This window comes from Dasypus novemcinctus, chromosome 13 (assembly GCF_030445035.2).
Source record: "Dasypus novemcinctus isolate mDasNov1 chromosome 13, mDasNov1.1.hap2, whole genome shotgun sequence".
NCBI lineage: Eukaryota > Metazoa > Chordata > Mammalia > Cingulata > Dasypodidae > Dasypus > Dasypus novemcinctus.
In genome coordinates, this window is record NC_080685.1 from 85,846,596 (window position 1) to 85,861,276 (window position 14,681).

Here is a 14,681-nt window from a genome sequence, read left to right on the forward strand (position 1 = left end):
TGGTGGTATTTTGATTCAGATTGTGCTGAATCTATATATCAGTATGAGGAGAATTGACACTTTCACAATATTGAGTCTCCCAATCTATGAACATTGTATAATTCTCCATTTACATTTATGTCTTCTTTGATTTCTTTCATCACTCTTTTGTATTTTTCAGCAAACAGATCCTGCAAATATTTTGTTAGTTTTATACCTGGATATTCTGGGGGCTATTGTAAATGGTACTTATTTTAGTTTGCCAGGATTGCTATGACAAATGTCACACAATGGGTTAGCTTAAAATACAGGAATTTATTGTCTCATGGTTTTGGAGGCTAGAAGTCCAAAATCAAGGTCTTGATGATGACCATGCTTTCTTCTGGAGTTTATAGCATTCTGTTTCTGGCTTGCCACAATTCTTGGGATTCCTGGACTTGCATTTCTGCCTCCATCACATGGCGATCTGTCTCTTTAGTCTCCACCTGTGGCTTACTCTGCCTTGTGGCTTCTCAATCATCTGGGTTCTACTAACTGATTGTGTCCAAATTTCCTTTGCTCATAAGAACTCCAGTCATATGGATTAAGGCCTACCCTGATTCCATTCGGCTGCATCTAAATTGAGTCTCTAAAGATCCTATTCACAAATGAACCCCTACCTTAACTAATAATAGTACCTATAAAGGTCCTATTTACAAGTGGGTTCACACCCACAGGCATGTGGATTAAGACTTGAACATGTCTTTTGTGGACTCAATCCCAAATACTACTTAAATTTTTTTTTTAAATTCCAATTGTTTATTGCTTGTATATAGAAATAGCATTGATTTTTGTATATTGACCTTGTATTCTACAATCTTGTTAAACTCACTAGTTCTCATTAGTTCTAGAAGCTCACTGGTCCTCATTAGTTCTGGAAGGTTTTTGTACATTCCTTGAAATTATCTACATAGACAATCACATCATCTGTGAATAGAGACTATTTTTCTTTCTTTCCAATCTGTATATATTTTTCTTGCTTTATTGCACTGGATAGGAACTCCAGTACAATGCTGAATAAGAATGGTGTGCGTGGACATCCTTGCAAAGGAAAAGCATTTGGTCTTTCACCATTACATATTTTTTAATAGCAGCTATCTTAGTGGGTGTGAAGTGATATCTCATTGTAGATTTAATTTGCATTTCTCTAATGGCTAATAATGTTCAGCATCTTTCCATGTAGTTATTGGCCATTTAAATATCATCTTTGGAGAAATGTCTATTCAAATCCTTGGCCTATTTTTAAATTAGGTTGTTTGTCTTTTTGTTGTTGACTTGTAGGAGTTCTTCATATATTCTGGATATCAAACCCTTATTAGATATATGTTTTCCAAATATTTTCTCTCATTCTGTAAGTTGTCTTCACTTTCTGGCTAATGTTCTTTTATGCATGAAAATTTTTAATTTTGATGATGTCCCATTTATCTCATGCTTTTGGGGTAAAATCTAAAAATTCATTGCCTACTGTAAGGTCCTGAAAATATTTCCTGTGTTTTCTTCTAAATGTTTTATAGTTTTAACTCTTATATTTAGGTCTTTGATCCATTTTTAGTTAATTGTTGTATATGTTGAGAGATAGGGGTGCACATTCATTCTTTTGCAGGTAGAGTTCCTGTTGTGCAGCACCATTTGTTGAAGAGATATTCTTTTCCTTATTGAATGAACTTGACACCCTTGTTGACAATCAATTGGCTATAGATGTGTAGGTTTAAGTCTGGACTCTTGATTCAATTCCATTGGTCAATATGTTTATCCTTATGCCTATAACACACTGTTTTAATTACTGTAGCTTTGAGTCCTCTAATTTTATTCTTCTTTTCAAAATCTTTTGGCTATTATGGACCCCTTGTAATTCCATATGAGTTTGAGGGTCAGTTTTTCTGTTTCTGCAGAAAAGCTGCTGGATTTTTATAGGAGTTGCATTGAATTTGTAGATTGCTTTAGGCAGAATTAACATCTTAACAATATTAAGTCTTCTAACCAAGATGAAATAAACCCACTCTAAATTGTCTCTCTCGCTGGTTACAACAACAACGAAAAACACTAGATAAATACCAAAAGACAACTATTTGAAGATTCTGAAAAGTTAATAACAGCAAGCAGATTGCAGAAAGAAATCAAAATTTGAAGAAAGACCCTTACTGAATGATTTTGACAAATTCTTTTTGTAGTTTTTCTTAGAGTTTTTTGCTTGAAATTCTACTTTATTTGATACAGACATTGCTATCCTGCTTCCAATTTAACTTCTGCTCTCATATCACATTTGCAAACCTCTTTCTTTCCATTCTCACCTTATTTTCTTCTGCTCTCTTGTTTCTTTACTTTTTTCTTTACAGAACTTTATCCCTAACTTGCTTCTAATTCCTTTATCCCATTCTCCTGCATCCACCAACTCCTAAGATAAATATTACCACTACTCTGAAGTTTATGTTTAGTATTCCCCAGTTTTATCCTTTATAATTTTATCACATACATCTATATTCTTAAACAATATATTGTTTAGTTTTGGTTTTTATAAACTTTATAAAACGGTATTATAGTAAATATAATCTTCTGAGACTTAACTTTTCATTTAATATTATGTTGCTAAGTTTCATCCATTTTGTTGTTACAGCTGGAGTTCATTAATTTTATTTGTTTTATAATATTCTCTTGTGTGATTATTCCATACTTTTTTTTACCCATTCCTCTGTCAGTGGCCATTAGCTATTTCGAGTTTTTGCTATTATTAACAGTGCTCTTATGAACATTCTTACACTGGCTGTGTGTTTAGATATAGGCATATTTATCAGACTTTTCTCAGACTTTCCTTCTGAAATATTTTCCTTCCCCCTTGAAGTTTGTCTGTTAGGAATTTATCCTTTAGTGAGACTGTTGATCGAATTAAAATAATTTTATTTTTCTATAAATAAAGTAAATCCATCTTTCAATTCATTAAAGGTTGACATTTATTTTCATTCAACACTTGGAAGGTTTTAGTGTACTGTCTTCTGTATTCCATTATTGCTGTTGAAAAGTTGGCTATCTAATTGTCTTTTTTTTATGATACATTTTTTCCCTTTTGACTTCCTTTTTTTTAAAATAACATTTTCTTCTTTTTAAAATTATATTTATTTCTCTCCCCTTCCTTACCTCCCCTCCCCCCATTATCTGCTCTCTGTGTCCATTTGCTGTATGTTCTTCTTTGTTCACTTGCATTCTTGTCAGCAGCACCGGGACTCTGTGTCTCTTTTTTTGCATCATCTTGCTGTGGCAGCTCTCCGTGTGTGCAGTGCCACTCCTGAGGCGGCTGTGCTTTTTTTGCATGGGGCGGCTCTTCTTGAGGGGTGCACTCCTTGTGCGTGGGGCTCCTCTATGTGGGGGACACCCCTGCGTGGCATAGTACTCCTTGCGTGCGTCAGCACCACTTGTGGGCCAGCTTACCACATGGGTCAGGAGGCCCTGGGTTTGAACCCTGGACCTCCCATATGGTAGATGGATGCTCTGTCAGTTAAGCCAAATCTGCCTCCCTTCTCTTTGGCTTCTTTTAACTTTTTCTTTGTGTTTGTCTTTAGAGCACCCTATGGTGCCATGTTCCTAGATTCACGCCTTCTATTTCAAAGAGGCCATGACTTCTTGAGTACATTAAGCAGATTTTCCTAAAAATGTATGTTATTTGTAGAAAATAATTTTCAGATACATGCTTTTCTTCTGCTTTTGTCAGGTAAAGATGAATAGGGGAGATATTCCAAGCAAAGGAAAAGACATAAGTAAAAATACAGAGGAGAATGTTGCAGCTTATCAGGGCAAAGATGGAAAGGTATTATGAACAGATGTAACCAGATGTGAGATTTAAGAAAAACAATGTGGTAGGACTGTGTATTATGGGCTGGAAGGGGAATCTTGATAGACTGTGCAGTGGGGGAGGGCAGTGGTAACAAGAGCTTGGACAGGGCCATAGTGATGGAACCACAAGGAGGGTCTTCTGAGTGGTCTGACACATTGAAGTTTGGCCAATAAGGTTTGGCCTCAGATATTTTCTTGTATCATATCCTTAGGTCAAATGAACATTTTCATATTTATCTGTGATGTGACAGAGAACAGCAAAGTCTAGAGATGATGGAAAAGGTAAAAGGAATAAAAAAAGAAAAGACAGAAGACAATGAAGAAAGAGACAAGGAAGGGAGAAAGGAGGGGACATAGAGGATTGGCAAAAGAGCCTATGGTCGTATTCACCAAGTGCAATGAATGTCTCATGATGATGGGGGAGGAGGTTGTAATGGGGGGAGGAGTGGGGTGAGGGTGGTGGGGGGGTGTATGGGGACCTCATATTTTTTGAATGTAACATTAAAAAAATAAAGACAAAAAAAAAAGAGCCCATTGTCCCTTCCCTTTGAAGATTGTGGAACCTATAAGAGTGAGCCAGGGTAATTATGTTGGGTTTCTGACTCTGCAGAGGGGTTCACAGGCCCTGGGAAATCCTGGCATCCTTCCCCAAAGGCTATGAAGTGATTATGGAGCATCTGCTGCAGAGACTGTCTCCACACAAGAAACCAAAGGGCCAGGAGTCTAGCCAAAGAACAGAGATCTCTCCATTGATTGTATGGAAGGGGCCAGAGGAGGGGGGTTGGTTCTGGAAAGGGGTATGTATGTCAGGTCCCCTGACATACGCTGTCCTGAACTCTTTTGGCCCATCTTTTAGATATCAGTGTTTGGTTGAACATTCTCATGCCAGAGTTATGGGGTGGGGTGGGAGGGTGGGGTTGGCTCTGCCTTGACAGGAAAATAGCAGAACTGTATTCTGGTTCTCACTGGGTGATCTTAGATAGGAGAAACATCCCCAGCCACTCACTGTCTCTCAAGTTTGGTGAAAGAATAAAATAGCCACCACAATTACAAGAGCCCTTTTAAACAAAATCATTCCAGAAATACTTCATGGCTCACACTAATTTAATCTTCACTTGCTCTAGCAGCATGGGTTTTACTGGACAAGCCAGTCATGGTGATTAGTGGTGGGAAGAGGTACCCTAGTGACAGGACCCATGAATTGAAGATGAAGGTGATAATGCTCCTACTCTCCTCTCCACCCCAAGGCCACCAGGGCCATCCATGAACTACTGCTGGAACCAAGTCGGCGGATTGAGGTGCAGACCTTCTTCCCCTCCCTGTTTGTAAGCCTGCTGCTCCAGGTCACCTTTCTTGTGGTTGAAGGGAGATATGACGTTTTCCAGGATGAGAAGCACATAACTGAATGGGTGGATCCTGTAAGGTACCTTTGGCCCCTGAGCCAGAGTTGCTAGTGACAGTGCTTCAGGGCTCATCAGCTTAGCACCTGTAGCTATGGTCTCAACCTGCTCAGCCAGAACACCCTCCTCTGCCATTCCTTTAGAGCACTGAGTGCATTCCCCATACATCATTTCAAGTTTTCCTGGACATTTTCTTTAGATTTGGTTTACAAGGCAGAGATTCTGTACCAAAGTAAAATTAGTACCATAGGTAAAACAGTGGACCATGGACCTGGGCTCCATTCCTTGCCCTTCAGCTCTCTCCCTGTGTGACCTTGGGAATTCCAAATCTGTCTTGGCATGGTTAACTCATTTGCAAAATATTAGCCTGGGTCTCAAAAACCTGTCCCATTACCAGCAGTTGGTTCTAGCAAGGCTCAGGTACTTGGGTAGAGTTGGGTAGAGGTTTGCTGGTGAGGGAGAGGAGTAAGATGGCAGCTGACTTACACTCTAACTTCTGACATTTCCTCAGTTCTACTGTGGAGGCACTGAAGACCTTGATGTGGAGTTCTGGGTATGGGGAATACGTGTCTTACATTCATAACCTTGGGACCTGGGAGCTGCTCATTGATCCTGAAAGACACTACGATGGTGTCACCCTACTGGCCAGGTAAGCTTGTACCTGACCTCCTGGCCAAAGGGCCTCCCAACCTATGGTCCTTTCCTGTAACCCAGGCCTCAACCTGAGCATGGTGCTTTCATTGGCAGGGCCATGGTCACCAAGAACTGTTGGCACAACCGCTCCATATGCAGCCTCATCATTAACATTCTCCATGAATTGGACCATGCAAGTCACTTCACAGCTCTCATGTTTATGACTGAGGTACATGGTTCTTGGTGGGAGGAGATCTGGAGAGGGTCATCCCTCTGGAAGGCAGCTGTATCTGACAGACACCTACAGGGGAGGCCACTGGGGGAAGAGGGGGTGGCCGGGGTTACTGTTCTGCCTCATGGAAAGGTTAGAGGACATTATACATTGCTAGTGATACTTTATTGATGTAGCAGTTTGATATTATTTACGAATTCCAAAATGAGAGATTATGTTTGTAAACTGGTTCACCAGGAGAGTGGGGTGGTGCTTTTGCAATTACCAAAATGCTGGGACAATTTTATAAATGGGCAAGGGTTATTTTTTTGGAGGAATTGTGAGATGCTCAACAGGAAAGACCTAGATTGCTTTGAAGAGACTGTTGGTAGGAATATGGATACGAAAGAGACTTTTGATGAAACTGTAGAAGTAAATGATGAAACTGTTATTGAAAACTGGAGGAAAGATGGTCTGTTTTTTTTTTTAAAGATTTATTTATGTATTTATTTCTCCCCCTCCCTCCATTGTCTTCTCTCTGTGTCAATTCACTGTGTGGTCTTCTGTGTCTGCTTGTATTCTCATTAGGCAGCTCCAGGAACCGATCCTGGGACCTTCTGGAGTGGGAGGAAGGCAATCAATCTCTTGTGCCACCTCAGCTCTCTGGCCTGCTGCATCTCTCATTGTTTCTCCTCTGTGTCTCTTTTTGTTGCATCATGTTGCTGCATCAGCTCTCCGCATGGGCCAACACTCCTTTGCAAGGCAGCACTCCTGCGCGGGCAGCACACCTGCACGGGGCCGCACTCCACTGGGCTCCCTCACCACATGGGCCAGCTTGCCTTCACCAGGAAGCCCTGGATATCAAACCCTGGACATCCTATATGGTAGATGGGAGCCCAATTGCTTGAGCCACAACCACTTCCTGGTTGTCTGTGTTTTAAAGTCACAGAGAGCTTAGCAAGATTGACTCCTGATGTTGTATGGAAGGCAGAATTTGGAAATGATGAGCCTGGACATTTAGCTGAAGAGCTTTCCAAAGTAAACTCAGAGAATGTAGCTTGGCTTCTCCTTGCAGCTTATAACAAAATGCTAGGTGAAAGAGATGCTGAGAACTGAATTTTTGGGAAACCAGAAACTGATTCCAGAAATTCCAAACCTCTGGAAATCAAGCTCCCAGATGATAGTGCCCTATTTGATGAATTAGCTAAACTTGGAACTTTTAAGCCAGGATTGAAATGCAATTATCCAGGAAAGACATGTGGAAAGTGTTACTGTCTGTTGGCTTGGACCCCTGCTTCCTGCACGCTAAACCCATAAGCTTTTTGTGACATCTGTATTAACAAAACCACTGTCAGTTTAGACTGAAAGGGACATGGAGGGGAAAGATGGAAGGGGAAGTGGCTTAAAGAGGAAAACCATGGAATGTAAGGTCTGGAATTAAGATATCTGTTTGGTCCAAGAGAGGAACCCCACCCATGTGTACAAAGGGGGTGAGTTTGCCCCAGCAGTTGAAGAGGGTGGATGTTCCAGTTCACTGTTCAGGGAGAGTTTTGCTGCCTCAGATTACAGAGAGGGTGGAGCACATTCCCCAAGAGTTGGGCAGAGTGAGGTCGACACCCCAGTGCTCTGAGAGGGGTGAGCCTGTCTCCCAGAGATTGGGGAAGGCCAGGTTGCCAGCCCTCTGTTCTGAGAGGGTTGGGCCTGTATGCCAGAGACTAGGGAGAATGTTGCCACCACCTCACTGTACTAGTTGAGACTGTACCCCAGAGAGTGGGGAAAGAGTGGCCATCACCCCCATGTTCTTAGAGGGTGAGGTCTGGAGCTCAGTCCCAGATGTTTGGTGAGGTGGAACTAAGAAAACAGTCGTTGGGCAAACCTGTGGAAAGGGTAGACCCCCGTGAAGCCCCAGGGAGAAGAAACCATCATCTTAAGAATAACTCTTAGATTTTGAAATCTAATGAAGTATGCCCTGCAGATTTTCAGAACAGTTGGGGACCGGTGATTCATGTTGCCCTCCCAAATTCTCCTTATGATAATGCCAGCATTTATCCTATGTCTTTCCCTTTGTATATTGAAAGCAGATAAATTGTTTTGCAAGTTTCACAGGTCTACAGCCAGAGGGGACTTTGCCCCAAGAGAAATTGTATTTCTATAATCTGATTGCGAGGTGATTTTGTTTATAGAAATATCCTCTGGGCGTGATACCCTTTGATTGTATTAGATTCAGCTGAGATGTCTTTGATTAAATTATGTTAAGATTAAGGCTTTGATTTTGCCACATCAGTAGGGTGTAACTCAGGGTTGATTCCCTGCCCCCTTGGGCTATATAAATGGACTCTCTCAAGAAAACACATGGAAGGAAATACACATGAGAGAGAAACTCCATTAATACCAGAGAAGAGAACTTTGTTAGCTTTGATCCTGCGGGCCCCAGGAAGAGAGATGAGCCATTAGCCTGATAGTTTACAGCTGATCTTGTAAAGAGACCAGGGTAGCTGAGCCGAGAGAAAGATGAGCTTTATGCCAGCCTATAGCTGAGATCAGAAGAAGCTGGGCCAATGGGGACTTGAAAGGAAGAAGGAAGGAGAGACCAGACAGAGATTGCCCACCATCTTGCTTCAACACATGGTGAAGCAACAACTTCATCATTATTGATGAATTCCAAAAAGAAATATTGGATTATGCCTGTAATCTGATCTGTACCAGGGCATGATGGCATTATGATTAGGGCATTGAGTCCATATCCCTTGGTGGGTGGGGACACACAGATAAAAGGCATGGCAAAGACCAGAGTTGAGGGTTTCTGATGTTGGAGTTTCATGCTGAAGACTTAAGATGGAGCCCCTGGGCAAGTCAGCATGCAGAGGAAAGAGAAGCAAGCCCCTGGAAGAAAGGAACCTTGAACCCAGAGAAAAGCCAGCCCCAGGAATGTAGGAACCCAGGAAGCCTGAACCCTCGCAGATGTCAGCAGCCATCTTGCTCCAAATAGACTTTGGTGAGGGAAGTAACTTATGCTTTATGGCCTGGTATCTGTAAGCACCTACCCCAAATAAATACCCTTTATAAATACCAACCAGTTTCTGGTGTTTTGCACCAGCACCCCTTTGCCTGACTAATACACATGGCAACAGACTTTGGTGAGGAAGTAACCTTGAGTTGGAATCCTTAGGGCCTTGTAACTATAAGCTTTTACCCCAAATAAATACCCTTTGTAAAAGACAACAGATTTCTGGTACTTTGCATCAGCATCCCTTTGGATGACTAGTACAATTGGGCTACCATGGGTCACAGCCTTTGAATTCCTCAAGTTTCAAGATAGCTTGACTCTGCTCTGACTTTTTGAAACAACATGGCTCTTTCAGCCACCTGAGCCTTGAGTAACCATCTTAACTTAACCTTTGCTCATTGCAACTGATTGGCTCAGCCTAATTTAGCCACCTGACAGAAAACAGTGAGAAAATTTAGAAAATATGTAAAAGTATGAAGGAAAAAAATTGTAAAACCATTAATAATCACAATAACTGGAGGAAACAGTCAGGTTTTGCCTATATGAGGTATGTGTATATGTGCGTTTATTATAGTTGAAATCATTCTCTACCAATATTCTGTATCCTACTGCCTACAAATATCTTCCCATGTCATTACATGGTTTTTTTTATATATACATAAATTTTAATGGCAGTGTAACATTTCATCACAGAGATATACTATAATTTATTGGATATTTCATTTCTATTTTATACTGTTAAAAAGAGTGCTATAATGTACATCTCTGTGCAAGTGTCTTTGTTCATATTCCAGGTTATTTCTTTAAATATTGAATTCAATAAGTGGAATTATTAGTTCAAAAAGTATGAATATCCTCTATGACTTTTGTCTGACATCAGTATACCTACCCCTACTCTTTTGGTTACTATTTGCATGGAATATCTTTTTCCAACCTTTCGTTTTCAGTCTATTTGCATCCTTGGGTCTAAGGTGAGTCTCCTGCTGCCAGCATATGGATGGCTCATGTTTTCTTATCTATTCTGTCAGCCTATGCCTTTTGATTGGGGAGTTTACTCCATTAACATTCAATGTTATTACTGTAAAAGCATTATTTCAGCAATTTAATACTTTGGCTTTCATATGTCACATCTTTTTTTTGTCCATCTTTTTACCTTCTTTGTTACCCTTTCTGCAGCCCTAGGAAGAGAGATGAGACTTTAGCCTGATAGTTTCTACACTCTCCTCCAAGCCTCTCTCTCTTCTCTTTTCTGTCTACAGAACTCCCTTTAGTCTTTCCTGCAGAGCTGGCTTCTTGCTTATGAACTCTCTTAGTTTCTGTTTATCTGTGAATATTTTAAACTCACAGTCATATTTGAATGACGCTTTGCCAGATAAAGAATTGTTGACTGGCAGTTTTTCTCTTTCAGTACCTTAATTATGTCCTACAACTGCCTTCTCACCTCCATGGTTTCTGAAGAGAAATCTGCACTAAGTCTTATTGGATGTTCCTTTCATGTGATGTTTGCTTTACCCTTACTACTTTCAGAATTTTCTCTTTATCTTTGGCATTTGGCATTCTGAATATTATGTGTCTTGGGGTAGTTTTATTTTGATTTATTCTAATTGGAATATGCTGTGCTTTCTGAATACATATATTCATGTCTTTCATGAGAGTTGGGAAATTTTTGGCCATTATTTCATCAAATACTCTTTCTGCCCCCTTTCCCTTTTAGTCTCCTTCTGGAATGCCCATAATACACGTGTTGGTGTGCTTTGTGTTATTCAACTCCCTGTGCACTTGCTCAATTTTTTCCATTCTTTTCTTTCTCTGTTTTTCTCTCTCTTCAATCTTCAATTTCAATTGTTTTTCCCTCTACATTGCTGATTCTTTCTTCTGTGATTTCAAATCTACTGTTGTGGGCCGCTATTGTGTTTTAAATCTCACTTATTGTGTCTTTCATTCCCATAAGCTCTGTTATTTTTCTATCTAAGATATCAAATTTTTCTTTGTGCTCATCCAGTGTCTTCTTGATGTCTTTTATTGCTTTTTTGTCTATCAACTCCATGATTTGATTTAGGAGATTTGTATGAACCTCATTGATTAGCTATTTTAAATCCTGTGTCTAATCTGGAGTCTGATTTGTTCCTTTGTCTGAGTCATATCTTCCTTTTTCTTAGTATGGCTTGTAATTTTTTTTTGGTGTCTAGGCATCTGATTCTGATGCTGAGTTTTACTCTGATGTTCACTGTCTCTCTCTTGCTTAGGGATTTACCATTGAGTAACTGTGTACTCTTGGTTCAATTGGTTCTACATATTTAGGATCGCCCCTGTTTAACTGTGCAAACCAGGGTTAAGGACCCAGTAATGGGGTGCAGGCCAGTTTCTAAGGGCCTTGGAGAGGGTGGCAGTAAAGGCACTTGTTTTGTTTGCCTCTTCTATTTATTATTTTTCCCTTTTTGTGCACCTTTCTGGTCTGACTAGCTGATGGCGCTCTTTGGTAGACCCTTCCACTCAGAACCCAGATACTAGGGGAGAATGCATTCAGTGTAATTCTTCCTGGTAGTGCAGAAGCAATGTCCTCAGGGCTGGTCAAGCTTCACAAACTTTTTCAGATGTAAGTTCTCCACCCTTGGCCAGCCACACCTTCCCTTCCTCTGCCTCCTCAACAATCAACCTGGGCAACAGGGAGGGTATTTGAGAAAGCAAATTATCTTTAGTTCCCTGCCAGCTCTCAGTGCAAACAATGTCAAGGCCCTACCTGGTCTGAAAGTATGCCACCCCTCCAATGCAGCAGACCAGGCTCCCTGGCCAAAATCTGAATTTGCTATAGGCTGTGTCTTTCCCTCTCCCCTTTCCTGGGGAAGACTTGGACCCTTGCAACCCTTACAGTCTGCAGCCCCTGCAGTTCACAGTGACAACAGTCTGCAGATTGTTATTTGCTCTGCAGGTGGGTGGATGGGCACCAGAACTGTTTTTGCAGCTCTACTCATGGGATTTTCAACCAGCTGAGATTCCTTTCCTTTGCATGCCTCTCTTCTGGGGGGTGTTTTGTCTTCCCCTGGTGTCCCGAGCCCTAGCGTATACCTCCAGACAGTCTCTGCCTGACCTCTAGCTATTTTTTTCTGGGAGAGAAGTGATCCCTCTTCCTCTCTAATCCTCCATCTTCTCTATAACTTTCATAAGAATACCAAATTGCTTTCCAGTAAAATTGTACTATTTTATACTTCCACTGGCAGTGTTCAGGAGAGTTTCAGAGTTTCTCATTCATAAGAGCTTTAAATAGTTTCCTTTAAAAATTCAAGCAATTTAATTTTTTTTTCACAAGAACTTGATTGCCTTTGTACATAACAACAGAGCTAGAAGATAATATGATACTAATACTAGGATATAAATAGATGTCCTAGTTTGTCATAGCGTGTCCTTACATGGGCTTTGGGACATTGGTGTCTCATTGGTAGGTGCTCATTGCTATGTGCTATGTGCATGGCAGAGTGGCATTGCTGATAAAGGCACTCAGGGATGCGTGTCTGATGGCGAAACTCCTGCGAAGGGAGTGGGGTTGTGGACCTGTAGGATGCAGAACCCTGAATGAGAAGGAATGCCTTAGCATAGTGCGTCTCAAGGCGTAGCGTGCACTGTAACCACTGGGAAGAGGTTTAAAATGCAGATTCCTGGGCCTCGTCCCCAGAGAGGTTGATTCAGTGGGTCTGGGGTGAGGCCCAGACGCCTTCATTTTCTACGAGTATGCCAGTGGTTGTCATAGTGCACAGCTTTGAGAAAGAGTACCAGGCACAAGCGTGGGAGCCACAAGAGGCCACAAGCAGATGAAGTCTCTCTCTTTGGAGCAGAAGTTCTGAACTCTGCCTGCATATTCATATCCTCTGAGGAGCTTTTAAAAATGCCGATGCCAGCCCTCCTCTCTCCCTGCCCGCATATTCCATTTAAATTGGTCTGGGATGGGGTCTAAGAGTCAGTTTGTTTTAAAAGCTCCCAAGTGTAAAGTTACATTCTAGAAATACAGACCAATGGTCCAGAAGTTCCCCCAAATGACCAGCCAACTGAAGCCAGTGGTCTCCTGGGAGGACTTCCACTCATGTCACTCTTACTGCAGTGTGGTCTGACAAGGGGGGAGAGGGACCAGGATGCCAGGGAGCAGGCCCAGGCGGGCACCCAAGCATGGGGAGCAGGGAGGTGGGTGGGCCCCACTCTCAGCAATGAAAGGGAGAGCAGTTGATTTTTTTTTTTTAAGATTTATTTATTTTAAAAATTTATTTCTCTCCTCCTCCCCCCACCCACCCAGTTGTCTGTTCTCTGTGTCCATTTGCTGCGTGTTCTGTCTGCTTCTGCTGGTATCAGTGGCACGGGAATCTGTGTCTCTTTTTGTTGCATTATCTTGCTGTGTTAGCTCTCCGTGTGTGCGGCACCATTCCTGGGCAGGCTGCACTTTCTTTCGCGCTGGGCGGCTCTCCTTACGGGGCACACTCCTTGCGCGTGGGGCTCCCGTACGCGGGGGACACCCCTGCGTGGCAGGGCACTTCTTGTGCGCATCAGCACTGCACGTGGGCCAGCTCCACACGGGTCAAGGAGGCCCGGGGTTTGAACCACGGACCTCCCATGTGGTAGACGGATGCCCTAACCACTGGGCCAAGTCCGCTTCCCGAGTCAATTTTTAATGGAGAACTGATGGAGTTTCAGGTACCAGCTAAAAAAGTGAGTCAAGAACTAGAAACGAGAGACCGTGACTGTAAAAACTTTTGAATATTTCATAGACCTTCGTAACTTCCTGTCTGTTGCTTTGTTATCCATTTCCATTTTCCTGTGGTGATCACAAATAGAAGTATTTAAAACAGAAAAGGCTGTGTGCTTTTCTTCAGGCTACTCAAGGAAGGGGAAGGCTCAGTCATTTTAATTCTCACTGAAACTCTGAAAACGTAGTTAAGAAACTTGCTCAGCTAGTAAGTAAATGAGGTGGATCTGCCTGCTGCCAGTCAGAGAGTGGTACAAACTGCCCAGGCATCCACAAAACCTTTGCCACTCGGGCCACACGGTCATATATAAACATGGTACACGTACTTTCATCCTTGTGTGTGTGCAGATATATAAATGCAAGTGTATTATATTTTAAATGTGTCTGATCAGCTTTCACCCCTTTACATTTTAAGTTAAATAATCCATATACACATATAATTTTACATAAATATACAAATGAAATTTTGCCTCCTGCTTTTTTTAAATTGTAAACTTTTTTCTTTCCTATTGTTGTCTGCTCTCCTCCATAACATCTTTCCTGCACCCCGTATCTTCATCTTGCAGGTATCTCGTACAAGCATTTATCCTTACATTGTTTTCTCCATGCTCAAATAGTTCGTATACAGATATACACATATACAAATACATATACATGATTAGAGTTTCTAAATCATTGCTTGCTTTGGAGAATGGGATCATATTACACACATTTTTCTGGATTATATGACCTCACCGAATAATACTTCATGGAAAACTCTCCATGGAATGGTTCTGTTTCAGCCTTTTAATGGCAGTGTTAGATTCCATGGTAGGATGTACTGTCATTTACAGCCATTCTCCTACTGATAGATATCAT

The 14,681-nt window shown here is 41.5% G+C and overlaps 1 protein-coding gene across 1 annotated transcript in view; it reads left to right on the plus strand.

The window, feature by feature from the left end:
- The window catches only part of LOC101435892 (maestro heat-like repeat-containing protein family member 7), a 39,161-nt gene that overhangs the window by 5,558 nt on the left and 18,922 nt on the right, over nucleotides 1–14,681 (plus strand). The window contains exons 3-6 of the mRNA XM_058274932.1: nucleotides 4,454–4,598; nucleotides 5,091–5,266; nucleotides 5,755–5,892; nucleotides 5,991–6,105. Coding sequence (XP_058130915.1) covers nucleotides 4,454–4,598; nucleotides 5,091–5,266; nucleotides 5,755–5,892; nucleotides 5,991–6,105 — 574 coding nt within the window. The remainder of the gene's footprint in view (nucleotides 1–4,453; nucleotides 4,599–5,090; nucleotides 5,267–5,754; nucleotides 5,893–5,990; nucleotides 6,106–14,681) is intronic.